A 20081-nucleotide genomic window follows, 5' to 3' on the forward strand; every position below is an offset into this window, starting at 1 on the left:
AGCCGAGCCGGGCCGGGCCGGGCCGGGCGCGGGGCGATGTCGGGCGCGCTGTACTTCACGGGCTGCATGAAGGTGCGCGTGGGGGAGGCGGTGGGGCTGCAGCCCACGCGCTGGTCCCTGCGCCACTCGATCTTCAAGAAGGGGCAGGTGCTGGACCCCTACGTGGCGCTGAGCGTGGACCAGGTGCGCGTGGGGCAGACCCGCACCAAGCAGCGCACGAACCGGCCCACCTACAACGAGGAGTTCAGCGCCGCCGTGTCGGCCGGCCGCCAGCTCGAGCTCGCCGTCTTCCACGACACGCCGCTCGGCTACGACGACTTCGTGGCGCACTGCGCGCTGCCCTTCGCCGACGTGCTGCGGGGCGCCGGGCCCGCCGGCTGCTTCGAGGACTGGGTGAGTCCGCGCACGCGCACGCGTGGGCTTGCACGTGCGTGCGCGCGGCTACGCGCATCTGTGCGTGCACCGGCGAGCGCAGGCACATGGACACTCACCTGCTTGCGCGCACCTGCGAGGGCACGGACACGCACATGTGCCTGCACGTGCGCGCAGACTCAGACATCGGCACACGTGCACGCAGACACGTGCGCTCAGACACGCACACGTCTGCCCACACCGTTGCCCATGCGCACCTACACGTACCTACATATACACACGGACACGCGTACACCTGCCTGCACGTACATGCTTGTATGCCCCTGCACACCCACCTGCCTGCATGCATCTGCACACACATGCACATCTGCACACACATGCACCTGCCTGCATGTGTCTGTGTGTGCATGCACACACCTTTCTGCATGCGTCTGTGTGCACAAACACACACACCTGCACACGCACCTGCCTACATGTGCCTGCACACGCACCTGCCTGCATGTGCCTGCACAAACGCGCACACCTGCACATGCACCTGCCTGCACACACATATGTACACACACCTCTCTACATTCCTGTGCCTCCCTGCCTGCTCTCACCTGAATTCACCTAAGGCAGCTCCCTTCTTGGCTGGTGCTCTGTGGATGGGAGAGGGGTAGCGAGCCCTGTCAGTCTGAAGTCAGGCAGTTAGCCAAAGTTGTCTGAAAGTCATAAAAGCTTGTGATATATCTGTTTCTATTAGTCTAAGGTGCAAAACTCCCTTGCCTTCTAGCGCGAGGTCGGCCAGAAGGCAGGGGAGATTTGCACTTTATAGAACAGCAGTTCTCAAGCAGGGGCGGCGGCCCACTTGGGGGTGCCTCGAGAGCCTTTTGAGGGTGCTGCGGGAGGCCACGCGGTGCTCGCACTCTTAGATGTGCGCATGTGATTCGCCAAATAAGCCCAGAGGGTTTCCAGATAGGAATCCACGGTGTTAAAACGTCTGCCTTGCTGCTGCTGTTCTGAGTTCTTTGCAACAGGAAAATTGTTCTAGTAGTTTTTGTAGTGAAAAAATCAAGTGAAAACTAAGCTCCGGCAAGTTCTCAAGGGACCTTACGTCTCTCAAGAGGGCCAGGAAAGGTTGAGCCTAGAAAAGGTTGAGAACTATTGGTATAGATCAGAGGTGTCAAACTCCTTTGGCCCTGGGGGCCAGATGCGTGGCGCGGGACTGATCCAGGTGAATGGTGTGGGATGCCCCTGCAGGCTGAATCAGGCCTGCGGACTCCCTCCATGCCGGATCCAGCGTCTGTGGTGCTTGTTCTGGCTGCTCCAGGACTGCGCTGTACGTAGCTCCTGCTGAGACTGGAGCAGGACGCAAGCTGCACATGGCAAGTGCTCCAGCCGTCTGGGGTGGACGCTGCGTGTTGTGCAGGTCCTGGACGAGTGAAGCAGGCCCTGGGTCCAGCATGCAAGGAGTTGCAGACTGGCCCTGCGCCAGGCTGGTGCCAGGGGCTGGGTGGTGTGGCTCTGGGGGCCGGTCCAACACCTCGTTATTGTCCAGTTGAACCAGAGACGTATAGCATGAGCTTTTCTAAGCCATGGATTACTTCATTAGGTGTGGTGAAGAGATGGCAAGCAGAGCTTCCAAATAGAAAGCAGTGGTTAAAATACAAAGGGTAGAGAAGGGGGGAAGAAAAAGGAGCAGCTTTCCTGAGAGGCAAGGGGGGTAGGAAAGAGAAAAGCAGTTAACCCGTGGAGGGACATGGACTAGTTTTTAAACCCCCCAGGGAGTGGGATAAAAGTCCGTAGTCGTGGGTTATGAAAACTTATGCTATACCTCTCTGATTCAGTTACGCTATAAGGTACACATCGACTCTGGGGATTGACTTGGGACCTTTCAGTGTAAAAGCAAGAGCTACAGCTTGAGTTGAGACCGGAGCTGGAACGTCTCTTGTCGGCTGGCCGGGAGGGGACCTGTTGCACATGAGCTCCCTCAGACTCTCGTGCACTTTTCCCTATGCTCTTGAATACACGTGTGTGCACTCAGGGATGCAAGAATTCCTGGGTCCTCATGCACATGCCCCGACACATCTGGGCAGGTATGTGTTTGTTGGGCCAAAGTTACCCCTGTGTGTAACGGGGTTCCAGGAGTGATTCGTTCTGTATCGCACACAGCAGTTCTTGCTAAACAGCAGTACTCGCAGCTGGTTCCCTCGATTTCCAAGTAGGCGCAGTTCCCATACAGATGTGCCGTATTTCAGTCCGAACAGAGGGAACGATCTATAGGCAGGTGAAGCGTCTGCCTTTGTTTCCTTACTAGAACAAGGCGAGCATGACCTGTCCAGTGATGCTTTGCAGTGTGTCAGGCAGTTCGGTGTGAGAATACACACCCACTCTGAGCAGATTCAAGTGTTCAGAATTCCCCTGGAGGGAAGGCATCTACTTCCTTATCAAGGAAGGAAGCTTAGTAAGCATGGCATAATCACCACCCCAATCAAATCAAGCTGAGGACAGCTGAAAGAAGTGGCATTAAAATACCCAAGATGATATCACAAGGGGAGCTGCCAGTACTTCCCTTTCACATTTCAGTATCAAGGCAGAACATAATCTCGTATTGCAAACTGTGAGAGCAATGATTGTGTGTCTGTAAAAAAAAAAGTGCCAGTAATGAGGCCATTAATGGGAATTACTCTGCCACTTGTCACCATCACAGCCCAGCATATTAAGTGCTCTACAGGCAAGTGCAAGGTCCCTGCTCTGTGGTGTGTCTGGCCTGCTGCCGGTGCTGGGAGTGCAGGGTCGTGTGTGCATTCCTAAATTAGCATTGGTGTAGCTAGCTTGGGTACTGGTAGCAGCCAGGCTGCAGCAGTATAGAGTGGCCTGATCATCTGAGCACTTGCCCAACTTCTTGTGCAGGTTTGCGGGTCTGTCTCTGAGTACTTCCATGTTTGCGGGAACCAAACTAACTAATTTAAGTCAGGGTGGAAGTGGACTTTATAGACTAACCCAGTGATTCTCAAGCAGGCTGCCGCAGCCCCCCAGGGTTCCTGAAGATCCCTTCAAGGGTGCCATGCGGTGTCATGCCACGTTAGTACTGTGGAGTGTGCAGACATGATTCATGAGATAAACGCAGGGATTTGAGATGGGAATCCATAGTGTTACAATCATTCTGACCAGGGGCGGGCTTTCTGGGTTCTTTGCAGAAGAACTGCCCTGTTATTTTTCTGTAGTCAAAAACATAATCAAAGCTAAGCGCTGGCATTTCCCAAGGAGGTGGCTGGGTGGTAACTCTGAGGAGTTAAGAACAACTGCAGTAACCTTAGATCAGGGTGCACCTCCCCTTGCCTTCTCCTAGACTTCATACTAACATGGCTAACTACCTCTCTTGAGCCAATTTAGGGTCAGCTCCAATATTGTTGTGACACAGCGCAATCCCATCCCATAGAGCAGGGGTGGGCAATTATTTGGGCTGGATGGACACTTAGTGAGTATTGGTGAGTTGTCAGGGGCTGGGTCAGTACCCTTTCCCCACGCCCCACAACAGCTCACCAAAACTCCCAAGGTGACTCTGCTCAGCGCTTGGCTGGGTGGCTGTCCTGCGATCCCGGGGTCCCCTTGGAGGCGAGCAGGACTCACCTGGGCATGGCGCACGGGCTGGGCCACAGCTGGGCCTGGGCAGGGAACGGCATCTGGGAGTGCGATGGGTGGGGCCAGGATTTTGGGGTGATGACAGCACGGGGCCAGGGCCCGAGGCACAGCTGCGCTCTGCTACCCGCAGTACCAGCACCCATTGCAAGGACATGCAGGCAGTGGATCACGGCTCAGTCCTGGGCCCCAGCCCTGCGCTGGCTCATCCCACTCTTAGACGCTGCTCCCCACCCGCCTGCAGCCCCATCCCATCCACCCAGCCGCATGCTCTGGTTGTGCGGGTCCTGCCCCTGGCGGTGGGTGCGGGGCGATAGGCTGGGGTGCCTGGCCAGTGGAGCTGGCGATGGCAGCGGTCAGGAGGAGCTGCCACCACCACTGGGGCTGCTGGGAAACGAGGCTGGCCACCGTGCTGCCCCTGCCCCGCTGTGCACACGGGGGCAGTGGGACCGGCCACACGTGCCATGGTCCAGTTCTGTCCCCTGGAAAAGAGGTGGCAGAGTCAAGATGCTTGTCATGCAAGGGGAAGTCTGCAGAGTGCTTTGGATGTGTCTGATTGTTTCAGTGAGCGGGTCATTTTTTAGCAATGCAGTTAGATCAATACAACCCCAGGGGTGCATGCGACAGTGGGTGCCTTACATTGGTAGCCTTAATTCCCCTCCCAGAATGGAGTTGTACTGCTTTAATGAGACCAGTGCAGTCAGTGTTACAGCTTTTTTGCGGGTAGACAAGACCTAACAACTAATGTACCCCTGTTGTCCTATGGCTCATCAAGCTATTATAGTGCATTTGGGGGGGAGGGAAAGAGCCATCCTAGGCTGTGCTGGCATCCAGATGTGGTGATCAAAGGATATAAGAGTTAGTAAAAACAGAAATTCTGACAGTTAAAAAAAATCATTATTCTGCATAAAAATAAAGTGGAGACATTTCGGAATTTTTTGTGGAAAGGGAATTCCAGCAAAAAAAAATCTGTTTTGGAAAAATATCAATGTTTCCATTCAATATTTGCAGAATAAAAAGGAGGGACTGGATGCCCCAACCCCACAGGCCGTCTCCCCAGGGCTGTGCCATGCCCTGAGTGTAGTCCCAGAGAAATGACCCTAGAGTCAGTGGTGGAGGAAGGGAAATGTCCCCTGCCACCGAGAAGGGAGCCTGGAAGTCCTGAGAGCAGCAGCTTGAGCTGGGCTTTCCAGCTTTTGGCTCCTTGGAGGGGTCCTGCAAACTGTGTGGTCGTAAGTCTGGGACAGTCTGCACGGCTGAGCTCTCCCAGATTGGTGCACCCCAGAATGCACGATGGTTTTGATAAATGGGCATTTTCTGACAAAAACCCCCGATCTTGTCAAAAAATCTTTGGCCAGTGATAATGGCAGACACAAGAAGGGGCAAGTTTTGCAGACTGTGTGTTGCTACTGGCCCTTACCGGAAGACCTGGTAGGTGTGATGATTCACAGATAGATCACAATCCTACGAGTTCAACCCCAAACTCTTATGTGTATGAGTAACTTAGTGAATATGAGTTGTCCCTGTGCATGTGCTTAAGCATGTGAGTCTTCACCCTGGGAAGCGGAAAAGCAATGCCGTGGATGTAGTTTGCATTGAAATTTGCGCTCAAGACTTAACGGGGCCTCTTACAACTTTTCAGTTTGTTTGGTTGGGTTTTTTTTTTCTTGACGTGCCTCTCCTAAACAGTGTTACAAAAGCCTGATTACTTCTGCATTTGCATATTCATTCTGGAATACAATTTGCATTAATTTTACTTGGGTCAAATTTTACAAAGGCATGTCAAAAGTGAAAATTTGTAGTGATACTCTGCTTGCTATTCCCTGTCACTTTTCTCAGCCTCTCAAGCGATGGAGCAGTGAGCGTGCAGTCAATCTCTTCAGCTAAATGTTAACCTGCCACTTGTAGATCAAGTAGGCGTGTCTCTCTCTCTCCCCTGTCACATACCTTTGCATAGGCATTTACTTACTGGCAGAGTGGGTGTAACACTTTACCAAACACAAATGGAAGCAGTTTGTATTCATTTTGCACAGGTGCAAGCAGCTCACCCAGGTGCAAGTGAGCGGAGCGTAAAGGCCATTGTTGTCATCTGGCTGCTCCTGAATGAAGATTTGCATCCAGATTGCATTCCTTATTTCAAAGCATTTGTTTAGTTACTCCAAACCAGATACTGGATGTTTGTTTAATAACCTTTATTTGATGTCGTGTACTGTTTCCCCTTACTTTTCTTCCCGTACCCAGTGAGGGAGATGGATGCCACCCAAATGTCATCGGTAATCTAAAGTATTGAGTTGTACCCGAACAAGGAACTGTTCACAGCATATCAGTACCAGATATCTTAATCTTCATTCCTGTGTCTTACAGGATTTATATAGCAGCTATAGTAAATATTAAGCATTAGACAAATAGTAATTGTTAAGAGTGGATCAGAATAGCCTTGAGTTGTTGTTGTTGCTGCTAGGGAGTGATTGATTGTTTCAAAGGTTGTCCGTCCACCGATAGAGTGCTTCTAGTGTGTTAAACTGTCTCAGGTCTCTTTTAAGCTTTGATCTTGGCAAAGACGAAGGGAAGGCATTTGCTCTGTCACTCGTGTCTCCAAAAACTACTAGCTGTGCCTGTATATAGCAGATAAATGGATTGTTAGCAGGATGGGTTTGGAACAAGGAGTACATCCTATCAATCTTATTTCCATCTATCCACAGCATGGATGCTAGGACAGCGACTTGTTAACAGTTTGCTTGCTTTCTGTGAGGGCTGAAAACTAGCATCGTTTCTCCCCAGTTCCTTTTCAGGAAGACTGTTTTGTTTTTTTTAAGTTTCTCCTGTAGCCCTTTGCAGGGTCCTGATTTTTCAGTAGCAAGTGAAGAAGAGTTTTGCCTGTCTTCAGTCTGCTCAGTACAAGAAGAAAATTATTTGCAAAGCATCAATTCTAAGTCCTGTGCAAGACCTAAAGGGGTACGTCTACACATGCATTAATACACCATAGATACTGCGCATTAACTTTAGTACCTATGGGTACCTATACACAAGCATGCTGGCACTCCAGCGTGTCAGAGCAGACTTGGTTGAGTTTGCATCGAATGAGCTTTAGTTCAAGTGCCCCCACCACCGTTTTTAAGCACGGGAATGCTGATACAGGAGGCGCGGTGGCACTTTAATTAGAGCACTGCTGCCTCATTCCCAGAGCACGTGTAGAAGTGCCCTGTAAAAACAGGTACTAACTGAATGCGCACTAACCAGCACTGCTGTGCAGTAGTGCCGGCACACGCCTTTTTAGCGACGCTAATGAGCAGTAGATTAATTCAACTGTACATTAGTGCAGTAGCACAGCTTTTGCTGTGACGCACTAATGTACAGTCAAGTTAGTCTGCTGTGCATTTAATGCCTTGTGTGGACGTGCCTAGCAAGGACATAGTCCCCTCCCAAAAGTTTCCGTAGTCTCAGCAGATGGACAGCGCATTTGGTTGCTAACCTAATATAGAAAAGTGTTGCCAGCATAGTTCTGCCACATCGCGTCAGATAAGTGCTCCTGCTATGGTTAGAGCTTCTGCCAGCAAACACGTCCTTCTCATTTTTCTTTTCGGAGGTACTAAGCTTGGTTTTTCCTGAGATGGACTGTCGTCATGATGGACTTCACAGAAGTATATTTTTAAAGGGAGATTTGAATGAGGAGAGGGAAAGCTTCACAAAATCCAAAATCAGGCTGTAGGGGTCAGACAGAAGTGTGGACATTTGCCTATCCGTCTATGGCAACCCGCTGCTGCAAATAGCCATTCTTACTATTTGGCAGCATCTTCTGTCTGAGACCAAACTAGCTCTAGTTCTCACATATGGCTTTTAATTTGATTTGCCCGACAGCCATTTATATAGGTTACATTTTCTCCATTTATACAGGTTTGTGATCTGCCCAACAACCATTTATATAGGTTAGTTCCTCTCCCACTCATCTAATATTTTTTAAACTCCCTCCACCTCTGCACTGCTAAGTAGGTTGGAGATGAGACCATTTACTCTGATATAAAACAGGAGCTAGACAGAGTGGTGTTCCTCATTTTTGCCTGGGCTTTTCTTTTTTATTTGGCTATATTAATAAAAGTATGCGACAGCTGGTTTTATACTGGGTGTGTGGGAAGATGCGCCTTTGAAGCTACCAGGCTGCACTCCAGAATTTCAGCATCTATGGTGAGGTTTTAAATGGCCATTGCATTGGGCATCTGAGTTAAATACTAACTAGCTCACTGGTGAACAAGCCGGGGAGGAAACAAGGGGAGCGGTCCTGTGCAGCCCACTGGCAGCGATGGCTCTTTTCAGCCTTACAAAGAAGAGCTGGTCTAAATTTTCTGGCAAAACCGTTTTTCATCAGGAAATGCTGAAGCCGTGGAAGAGGAGCTTTTTGTGAGAGCGTACCAGTTTCAAATAAACTTTTGTCCAAAAAAGTTTTTCGGTGGGCAGCTGGACTTTGCGTTCGAAACAGAAGAGAGCAGAGAATGGCCCACGTGAGTGCCCCAAGCTTTGAGCATTGGCTGCTCTGTGATCTTTCTCCATCTTTTACCGGAAAGGTATCATTTTTAATCCCCACATAGACTTGGGACTTTTTTTCCCTAAACCTTGTCCATACTTTTGTGTGCAAGCCATTCCCTGCCTACCTCCAGTCAGGCATAGGGGGTGCCTGAGGACTGCCACCGCATTTCTCTTGCAGCGGGCCCATGTCGGAAGCCAAATTGTGGGAACTGCGAGAAAAACACTGTAAGCACCCAAACCCAAGAGGCAGGTGACGAAGCCTACCACCCCCTGTTGTCGCACCTGGATGCCTGTTTGGGGTGGTGCCTCCTTTGTGGGCAGAGCTGAGAAGAATACAGCTGTTTTTCTTTCTTGGTAATTTGACCACTGGTGATCTTGTCCTTGGCAATTGTAGGGCATGATCTTGTCTTTGACAATCACAGAGTTATTTTTCCTGCTGTCCCTTTTGTGGCTGCCACACGAGGTCATGAGTGGCATTGGCAGCACATAGCAGAGTCCCTGCATAGAGGTTGAGGGGGAGAACTTGGGGTTTGCTAACCTGGGCTCGGATTAATGGGGCTGGCATGTCTGTAAAATTATTGCTGCCCGTCAGCATTTGCAGACCTGCGTTTGCGGTCACGACGTATAAAAGAGGCTGCTTGCTGGGAATGAGGACCAGGCACCAGTTCTCAGCAGGATTAGGAAGCGGGGCACCTTAGGAAGCGTTGTTCGGTAGGACTGTTATAGCCTGGGGGGGCCGTGTGTTTAGCTGTTACCACACAAGAGTTTTTGCAGAGCTGCATTTTCACCAAGCTTTCTCTTTTGAAAGATTTCTGAGAAGCAAGTGGGTTGCAATCCGTTTTGAGCGTATAGGCAAGAAAAAGGCTGTCGAGGGGACAGCCTGGACTATTAAAATTGCCAGGAGAATACCTACCAGTTGACAAGGGAATACTTACTAGTTTGCATTGCATTTAAACTATAAATACAGTTTAAATTGCATTGGGCATCTGAATTAAATACTAACTAGTTCATTGCTGAACAAGCCGGGGAGGAAATGAGGGGAGTGATCCTGTGCAGTCCACTGGCAGCAATGGCTCTTTTTAGCTTTGCAAGGAGAGCTGGTCTGAATTTAATGGCTAGACTGTTTCTCATCAGGAAATGCTGAAGCCGTGGAAGAGGGGCTTTTTGTGAGAATGTACCAGTTAAAATTTGAACTGATAGATATGAGAGTACCTACCAATTTACAAGTTGGTCTACTGAAAGATATCAGTTTCACCCGAAGAGCCTTGCCTGCCTGTGTCCTTGGGTCAACTGGGCTGCAACCTACACCCCCGTACCAGTTTACAATGTATTCGATAGGGAAGCATATCCCTTTGCCAAGGTGAATGATACTCTGTTTTCTCTCTTTCCAGAGTCTAAAAGTTCCTTTGATGTTGTCTGCTTGATTGGAGCTATTGTGCTCTGCTGATATAATTAAGAAATCTCCAGCGCTTTTGTGTAACCCTGGAAAAGGGACAAGCAGAGGAGATATCAGAGTCAGTCTCTAAGCACTTCTGTAAATCATTCAGCATCAAACATCAGGCCTCCTTGCTCTCAAAAATCTCAGCCCGCTTGGAAATCCCGGGACAGGCACAGCAAATATTTAGGTGTCATAAACCTCTAAATGAATAGGTCTCTTACTAGTTGGAGAGTTAGATCTCCACTCTGTCCCTCTAAAGATCAAGGAAATAGTGGTGGCTTAGCAGCATTAACCAGCGTGCTTGAAGCTGCTGTGTTTGGTGGATTGGGGTTTTTTTAGTCAGACAAGCAATATAAAGCTCTGCTATCCCGGCAGTATTTTTTGTTTGACGTTTTGAGATATTTTCTGCATATAAATCCAGCTGCTGAATAAAAGAGAGTTTATTTTTAAAGCCAGCAAACCTTCCTAAGGTAGATGGAGCTTCTACCGTCATTCAGAGCACTTTTGCTAGTACAACTGCATCTAAGACTTTTGCCCATATAGAAACATTGCATTTATCACTCCTTGCCATACAGAAAACATTTCTGCTGTACGCCTGCAAAGTTCTTGCAAGCACCTGGTTTCATTATTAAATTATTAAATTAAATTGGTGGTAGAATCCTGGATATAAAGATTCCTCTCCAAATATCTAATGAAGAAAAGATCCATCACCTTTAGATAAGGATTCAGGCATATGAACCACATCCCCTTGGAGGAGAAGGCAGTGGGGCTTTATTTTGTGCCTGCTGCTGTGTGGTATTGCCTGGCATGTGCTCGGACCCTGTTGTACAGGGACAGGAGTCTGCAGTGACTTGCCGCTCTGATGCCGAGTGCTGGACTTCCTTTTGCTGCAGAATTAGAGCATGCAAAAGGCAGATATTGTGGAGAAGCTAACATGCAATCAATTCCCATCCCCTTTTGTCCCATAGTAAGTCATTTGTATAGCGATGCTCCAGGAGATAAAGGTCTTGTATAAAAATAAATGTTGGACGACTTTAAAGTCGTGTAGTTAAAGCAATACATGCTCCTCTATTGGAACATGCTTGGTATGTTATACAGATGCTTTACAGGCACAGCTGTTCCCATATGGAAAGAGGTATAATTTATACCAGCATGGAAAAGCCTTATATTGATATAACCGGTGTACCCTCCCTAGGAGTTGTGCCAGCTTAAATACATAAAAAAAAAAAGCTTAAAAAAAAGATCTCACCTGTCACTGATTTTATAGTGGTGTATACTGGTGTGCAACCAGCTTTCAGGGTGGTGGGAAAGGGATAAAATAGCCAAGCCAAGTAGTCAGGATATGATGACAGGCATCTTATAAACTTCCTTCTGTTGATTTTTCACACTGTGCATAGTTAACCCAGGGATCTCAGTTTTCCCAAAACAGTCTTAAGGCTATGAGCTTAGTAGAACTAATACCTGCTTTAACGCACACACACGTGTATGCACGCTTGTGTTTCTACGTAGATTGTCAGCTCTCTGGTGCAATGACACACACGCTTGTGTTTCTACGTAGATTGTCAGCTCTCTGGTGCAATGACACACATGCGCACGCTTGTGTTTCTCCTTAGATTGTGAGCTCTCTGTTTCAAGGCCCATCTTCTTGTGCTGTAGCACTTAAGCACAGAGTGGTGCTATTCCATAACTACAAATAATTACCTGTTCAGGACAGTAGCAAACCCCAAACGTCAGGGGCTAGGAAGAAGCTGAGCAGCCAAGTAGGTTGTTTCATTAAACTGTCCGCAAAGCTTCCTGCCGTTCCTCTGAAACACCTGGCATTAACCAATTGGAAACAGAAATCTCAGCTAGAGGCAGGACCGCTCTGGGCTGGACTGGTTCCTATTTTCCTAAAACAATATCACAGGAAAAAGAGATTTAGAAATATTTTCTATCTCATAGGTTTGGTTTTACCTGCTTGCTTGTTTGACTCTAGAATTAGTCTGTGTTTTTGGCAGTGCTGGATTTCTTCTCTCTCGCCTGCTCTCTTTGAAATGAACCCCAAGACCTGATGTGAGCAAATCATCTGGAACTTGACTTGTGTGCAACTCTCTCCTTTGCTTTTGCTTTTTAAACCTTTTTTTTTTTTTTTTATCAGTTGTGGACTTTTAATTTGGGAAACTTGTTTTCTTCCCAGAGCCAAAAAAGGGAATAATTGCCACTGTCTGTACTGTTTTAAGGTCCGTAGCCCCACCATGCTTGGTGTTGCTATATGAATAACATAAAGGCACTCCCTGCACCGGAGAGTTCAGAGTCTGGGCTAGTGACAATCTGCTACAGGTGGCGAAACAGATAAACTGGAGTGTGGTGGCAATAAAGATGAGTGTGTATGTTTGGTTTCATTCCTTATTTCATGGATTAACTAGTCACACCTTCTGGCTAGCTTCGGCAAGACCCTAATATCTTGGTATACATGGGCAGTTAATTAGGGGTAGATGTTCAGGAGTGTATCAATCTAGAGTAAGTGTGTCATTCCACGTTAATTTATTCTGTTTTGGGTTAAGTTCATTTGGCATGAGGTCCTCTGGTGCCACAATAAGAGCTCCTTGGGGCTGTAGGCAGGCAGGAATAGAGATGATTTTCAGTTCACGCTCCATTCACTGCAGTCAGTTTTGCTGGATGCTTCGATCCGCCAAGAGTTGTTTGTAGGCACCATGGCGGAAGCAGATGTTTAAGGACAGGTGAGGTGAGGAGGTGGCTACTTTGGTACTTTATATGGGCAGAGGGCAGAGTAGAGATGCACCTTATAGACTAACTGAATGAGAGATGCAGAAGCTCTTGCTTATAACAGTTTATGCTTCTCGGATCCAGTTAGTCTATAAGGTGCATTTTTACCCTGACTTCAGGCTAACATGATTAACTACCTCTCTGTGCTCTTTGGATGGGGAAGTTCTTCCCAAGTGGAAAGAACATTTATTGTTGTGAGGAATAAAAATCAGGTGTTGGTAAATCAGGGACAGTGTCTTCAAGTTGCTGTGCTTTGCTACAGAAAGAGAAAAAGCCTGGTCCACGCAGGGCCTGAATCTGCTTTGGCTTCCTTGTGTCAGGAAAGGCAAACTGTTGCAACTCATGGCATAAAAGCCAGGCTCTCGACATTTCCCTTTTCTCCAGCATTTATTTTTAGCGCTCCCCTAATGAATGTCACCGTCTTCCTCTTGGCGCCCTGCTGTAAAATGCCAGCCTGCAGAAAGTTTGTGTTTTGCAAGACTCCGTTCATCAGAGGGGCCGTGCTCACGCCGCTTCTGCTTTCACGTTCCCATTTTACATCTGTCGGTCTCTGTTGACACCAGTGGAGCTATTCCCGGCTTGCACCCCTGGAGCTGGGAGCAGTATCCAGGCCAGCTTTCCCTTTTATGTGTAGCAAGGATATTTAATGGTGACAGGGTTATACATTATTTACTGAGCACAGCAAGTGTGTGCAGAGCTGCTAAGAAAGAGGAAAACACTGCCTTTTCCCCAACAAGTCATTATTTAGGACCAGCGGTTCCCAATCTGCGGTACAGGTCTGACAAGTGGTATGCAGACAACCTGTCGGTGGCACACTTTAACAGATTTATTACAATTACTTTATATGATAAAAATTTACTGGTGGTACTTAAGGTTGAACTGAAAAAATTGCTGCCGGTGCTTAAGATTGTATTGTTTTAAATTGGCAGTGTGCGATCTGTCAAGAGTTTGGGAACTGCTGATCTAGGTCACTGAAGACCATGAAGAAATGAGCCCAAAGTTAGGGGCTTATCACTTTTTTGTGCTATCATTTGGCTAATGTAACAACCACAAAAGATCAGGTGCACAAGATTGGAGAATCTGCTCATTGATGACTCTTCCAATTACTCCCCAAATCTTTAGAGGACAATAAAAAAATCCCATTGGTTCTTGCAGTATGCCAGGAGGAATAGGAGGCTTTTTTCAATTCCAGTAAAACAGGTGTCAAGGATATATCCACATCCTGTGGGCCTGATCTAGTCCGCGAGGTCAGCCCTGTGCTGTTCATCTGGCCTGTGGACTAGGTCCACATCCCTGCAGTCCAGGGAAGGATCGACCAGCAGCTCTCTCTCCTTTATTACAAGGAATACCTAGTTGGGTGGCTGCAGCTAGGACAGATGACCAGTATGTTGTGGGAGGGGATGTAGTCCTCTGCCTGGCAAGTGCCAGCCCACTTAGTCCTGAACTCTCTGAATATTTGAACTCTATCCAGGGATGTGTAGGTAGTGCAGCGGTCCTGTCTTTTCAGGGCTGAGCCATTGCATCAACATCTTTTTCTTCAAATCACATTATTTTGTTGGATGGAGAGACAGCAGCTATGTTTTCGTTGCTCCGAACTTTATCAAGAGTTATCACAGTATGCTTTCCCTGCTAAAGGAAGGATATAAGAAGTAGGGAACGTGCCTCTCTGTCTTGTGTGAATAGCAGCTGTTCAGACATTTCCAGTAGCAAGCCTAGCAGTGTGAGGCAGAGTGTAGAAGTTCAGGCTACATGTCCCGTATGGCAAAAAACATTTTTTAGTCCTGAGCCCACCGTAAGCAAAATGCATGGATGCCTACACATGGTCAGATGCCGCTGGAAAAACAGTGTATACAAGTCTATTATTGCAAAATGAAATGTAGCATGAAGCAAAAGACAGGAGGAGCACTTACGCACGCTTTATAGTTCTGCAGTAGAGTGTCACTGTCTACACGAGCAGTGCTATTAGGCCGGTGAAAACTAATTAACTCCACCATAGGATAGTACTGCCCTACACAAGGACTATCCTACAGGTGAGGTATTTGCTCCGCTGCAACGCATGTGTAGACGGTGACTGGGTCTGGGTGGGGTATGAGAGTACCACAGTGTGAGGGTTGCCTGCTGTCTACCCCCATGCTGTTGCACCCTCATACCCCAGCCAGCCCCTCTGCGGCATGTTAAGCCAGGCTGACCCCCCCCCGAATCCCCTGCCAGCCGGGGCTGCACCACCCAAGCTCAGCCTGGGTGCATGTGTAAACACTGTGCCTGGGAGCAATATACTCTAGCACGAACTTCTTCGCTGGAGTTTATTTGGGCGCACTCATTGCACGTGTAGCAGCGAGTGGCAGAGTCTTTAGCCTTTCTGCTTGGACAGAGATACGCAAATGGCCGTGTCCAGACTGGGTTTTAAAACTGTTTAAATAACATGTTAAATGGACATTAACACATTTTAAAAAATGACCCTGCTTTAAGTGTAGTCCATGGTTGAATGTCAAGAGTTTACCATGACCAGTTTTACTCAAGTTTACCAGGATTTACTCTGACTCATGTTAACATGCTTTTAAACACCACTCATTGTGTTTAACTAACTTAAAAACTAATTCCAGCACCATTCACTCTCCTGGGCTAGAGAAGCCAAGGGAAGAAATGCACATGTGTAGCTGTATCCCTTCTGACTCACAAGTCAACTGTACATAAGCATTTGTAACTTTTATACTATAGAAGGGAATAAGTCTGAACAAACTTGACCGCTAGGCCCTTATTCTGTAAGCCATTTGAGTGTGTAGGTAACATTTAAACATGCAAATAGTTCCAAAAAAGTCCTTTGGGATTCTCATGTCCTGAAAATTGTGCATGGTCAAAGGAACTTTTCTTAATCAAAGAAGGCCTTACTGTTAATTATAATGGGTGCATCTACATGTTCATTAATGCACCTTAGGTACTGCACATGTACTTTACTACTTGCTTAATAAAATCTTAACTAAACGTGCAGTAACTTGAGTTACTGTGCAGTAGTGATGGTGCAGTTTTTTTCATGACGCTTAGAGCTCATTAGCCTAATAACACTGCACAATAGGTTATTAGCACGGTTTTTAACTGCCGCACTACTACGCAGCGTTATTAGGCTAATGCACAATAAGCATCACATGTAGACGCACCCACTGAGTCCTGTTTTCAGGATCAGATTCCTTACTTTATAAATTTTTATCTTATTTTGTATTTTGTCCCATACACTCAAGAAGGAGTCAGTTGGTGTCCTTCTGGCGGGGGGGAGGGAAGGTATTTCACGGGAGGCTATGTAAAGGCTGCTTATGTGCGAGCGATCTCAGCATTTACTGCAGCTCTCATTTCTCTTCGTCATGTCCAAGTGTCTACATCTAAGCAGAGTGATTTATAACTAGGATGACTTTGGTATTTTGCTTATTTTTAAAAAGGCATAACTCCTACTTCTCTTCTTGCTACGTCTCACGTTCCAACAGCAGACTTGTCGCAGCCGTTAGTTTTCAGGTGGTGTCAGTTCTCACTTAAATCTCATGCTCTGACGCCCCTCTTTGTCTCAGAAAAGGAAAATAGGTTGAGAAAAGTCTGAAGACATTTGAAATGTGCTGTTTTTACAGGACCTTTATAGACCATATCATTGGCTCTTGGACGAGGGCTTTAAAAGGCTCTCTTAATTCCCCTGACAGCTCCCCCGTGATGCTTGATACCTGGGCAGTGCAAGTCCCAGGGTTCATGTACATAAGAGCAGAACAGCTGTCACTGTTGATTAACCCAGGGTGTATAAAATAGGTTGTTTTTGCATGGTTCAGAGAAGTGTCTGCAAAAAAAAAAAAGTGCTTTGGCCTCAAGAGTGTTGGAAAAGCTAGTACTTAATTACAGACTCTCACAGAGAAGAAAAGCATCTTTTTTAGTCAGCCATGTAGCAGTTGCAAGTTTTTTAAAAACGGCCGGATTAATATGCACTTTGTCTCTCACAATATTCAGTGACTGTTTCCACAGGAACAGCTCTCTACAATGCACACTGTTGCGGTTTGCTAGGAAGCCACAGTAGCAGCAGGTATTACTTTCAAAATGCACCAAATCTTTCCATCTCTCACTTTGAATGTTCCAGTCGCTGCTTATTTTTTTCAGAAGTTTTACCTCCCTATTATTAAGTGCAAAGTGGCTTAAGAGTATTCTTGTTGGGTTTGTGCCCAGAGCTCTTACTCTGATCTGCGGGAATCTGAGCACTTGTAAGAGCCCGATTTCGGGGCTACGGTTCAGCACAGTCAAGGGAGCGAGGCCAGCCGAGGACCTGACTCCATCTGGATAATCCTGTCTTTGGCTGATGGATCCCTAGGAACTGGGTGCTAGCCATCTGCCTTTTATTTAGTTAGGTTTTCAAGATCACTAATCTGACATGCTGCCCATATATTGCAGGCTTGAGTTTTGAACAGTATTATAACACTTGCTCACCTTAAAGATGTTTTGAATGGATTTACCGGAAAGATTTATGAAAATGATCTCTCTCCAAGGCTTTTATCCTTTGCTGCTCAAACCCCTCTGGGTGCAAATCTGCGGTGGGAATTTAGGATTTTTATTGGGGGGGTGGGAAATAGATCTTGATGGGAGACTTTAGGCTGCACTTCTGCAAGAGCCATGTCTTGTCAATAGGAAAAGAAGACTGCAGTGTAAAGGGGCATACATGATAGCAAGGCGATTCTTTCTGGGGCTGTATGTACACTTCTTCCACTAGCTAAGGTCGGTAAGAGTAGGAATTAAAAGCATGTGCATTTATCAAATAAAATACACCAAGACCGACTGCACGCTGCAGTGACAACAGAGCAGAAGCCAGCTGCACATAGGCAAGCTGATTACGTATTAAGCCGTGCACGTGATAGCTGCTCTCCTCTTCAACAGGACCAAAAACTACTCTCCTACGAGCAAGCTTTGCATGCTGGGACTTGTAGTATTCTCAGGCAATGTTTCTGCTGTAAAGATGGTGGCTTTTACTTGCAGCACAGTGGCACTTCAGGAGCCGTGCCATGGTTTGGCGGTGCCGGAGTTGCAGTGGAGTGCAGTGAGCAGCAGGGCCCCCATATACATCAGTAGTGTTGGTTTTTCAGTAGCATCAATATTGTACGTAGAAACTTGTCACACTTTATTATACCCTTTCACTTTTGCAGGTGCCCTTTTTTTGCTTCTTTACCATCGCTGTACCTCAAGCATGTCATCTGAAATGCTGCTTCAGCTTGAAGTGCACTTTGGGAGGGAAGAGGAACATGCCTGATCACATGGCAGATGCTACTAGATGCCAGTGCATGCTGCCTAAAGGCTCACAGTCACATGTTTATACCAGAAGTGCCTCATTTTGCAAATTTAGGCTGAACATTGAGGTCAGCTATTGCCACAGCAGCAATGCACTCTTCCTGGGCACCGGGGACCTGCACGGGTCAGGAGGCCAGTATTCTTCAAGCCCCTTCCCATCGCAGCACAACCACTGGAGTCGCAGCTTTGACTGTGAGGTCACAAGTGCATGATGAGGTCATCTCCCATGTCTCCCTTGGCCAGATGACATCATTGATTGTGCTCAAACTGACCGTGGAGCTTGACAACAGTCCCTTCACGTGGCACATAACTTCTGATAATCCCCCCAGATGTTTAAATTAATCTTTTGCTGTAGAAAGGTGGCGCAAAATGCATATAGTTAAAATTCTCCAGGAAGAAAACCCCCTTTAAAATGTTATTCTTTTACTCCCTTTTAAGTGGATTATTTTATTTAAAAACCGAGAGAGACCAAGTTCTATTTTAAGAATTTGTTTGCAGTTGGTAATAGCAAGTTTGGTTTTCTTTTCCTCCCACCACCTGGCAATACAGAGCCCAGGGATGTTGTAAGTTGAAGCTTGGATCCCATCCCAAGCCGTGTTTTTGCTGAATAAACGTGAAAGTGTGTTTCCCAGAGCTGGGCCGGGTAGGGTTCAAACACACATGTGAATGGCAGCCTCGAAAGGTCTTTGGGATTAAGAAGTTGCCCTTACACCCAAGGACTGGTAGACATGTGCATGCCGTAGCACTTTTGATTGCACCTTTTTAGGAACACCTATTTGGGGAGGCTCTTGGCACAGATTGCTACTGCTTTAACTGTATATCCTTGGGGGTTATCAGAGAGATGTGTTCAAGTAGCTACTAAGATCTAGGGGGCAAAATATAACTAGTCCATAATATTTGTAAGCATCCAAAAACTGGCAACGGCAGGAAAGAGTTTTCTCAACTAACTGATTCAGTCTATAAAGGTGCAGCTCAACCTTGTCTTCTGGGAAAGAGCACGATTAACTCTTGACCGGGCAAGAATCTCGTAAGCACTAACGGTTAGACATGTCCATGCCATCATCACCTAGATTCATACAGAGACCCTGACCCAGCCTCCGAAAAATCCTTACCGTTAATTGTTCCCTTTTAGAGAGCCTGGTGAGCTGAGCAGGGGTTTCGGTGCACTAAGTAAGTGGGTGCAGCTACAAGTGTGACCTCCCTTGTACTTCAGGAGACCATATTTGAAAACATAGGTCTTATATGTGCCTCTGTTCAGTCATAGGAAACCTCGGCTTTGACGAGACTACTCTCAGTGAGCAACACAATTGTAAGCAAAATGAGGTCTTTTCCTGAAATGGCTCCAACAGCGACGATTTCCCGGCAATGCAAGAGCAGAGTTTTTATAATCATTAGGATGAGAGAGTTTCTGTGTTTTTTTTGTTAAAGGAGGAGAAAGCAGCCGAGTCTCAGATTTTGGGGACTCTGGAATTAAAAGGTGCTCCGTGGTCATGGATACTGGGGACGGCTGGATGTGGCGAGGCAGTGGCTAGAAGAGGCCTGGGTTGCATTCCCAGTTCTGCCGCTGGCTTTCCTGCAGGATAGCTTCTAGCATGCGTGCTCTGTGCCTCCATTTCTATATTGGTAACAGAGAGAGAGAAATGCTTACCTCCTTTGAAGACCTGTAGGTAAAAGGCACAATATCTATATCACAACACAGCAGGACCATCTGCATAGGCAAGGCAGTGGTCGTAACAGATGTTCCTCGACTTTGTACAAAAACAAATGAAATATTTGCCATCCAGCACCCCGAGTTTGGAGTACTGTTAGCCCATCCAACTGCACGCTGCCTCTCCCGATTTAATCTAATACATGCAGAGATCAAAACCCTAACGTGCTGTTTTAAGATGCAGTGAAGTAAGATTTCTTGTGTCACTCTAAAAGATTGCATTTTAGCTTGTAGCTCCCAGTTTCCTGCCTTTTGAGATGAAGGCGTCTAGATGTGCAGTTATCAGTCTTAGGGGGTTTTTTCCTTGTGGTCTTCATGGTAGTGACAAAGCACTACAAATAGCTGGGCTTT

The 20081-nt window shown here is 47.0% G+C and overlaps 1 protein-coding gene across 1 annotated transcript in view; it reads left to right on the forward strand.

The window, feature by feature from the left end:
• The first annotated feature begins 6 nt into the window (after positions 1-6).
• The window catches only part of PRKCH (protein kinase C eta), a 172163-nt gene continuing 152088 nt past the window's right edge, over positions 7-20081 (forward strand). The window contains exon 1 of the mRNA XM_019550931.1: positions 7-393. Within this exon, the coding sequence (XP_019406476.1) occupies positions 37-393 (357 nt within the window). The 5' untranslated portion in view covers positions 7-36. The remainder of the gene's footprint in view (positions 394-20081) is intronic.

The sequence above is a fragment of the Crocodylus porosus genome, unplaced genomic scaffold (genome assembly GCF_001723895.1).
Source record: "Crocodylus porosus isolate Cpor-Errol unplaced genomic scaffold, CroPor_comp1, whole genome shotgun sequence".
In the NCBI taxonomy this organism is placed as follows: Eukaryota; Metazoa; Chordata; order Crocodylia; family Crocodylidae; genus Crocodylus; species Crocodylus porosus.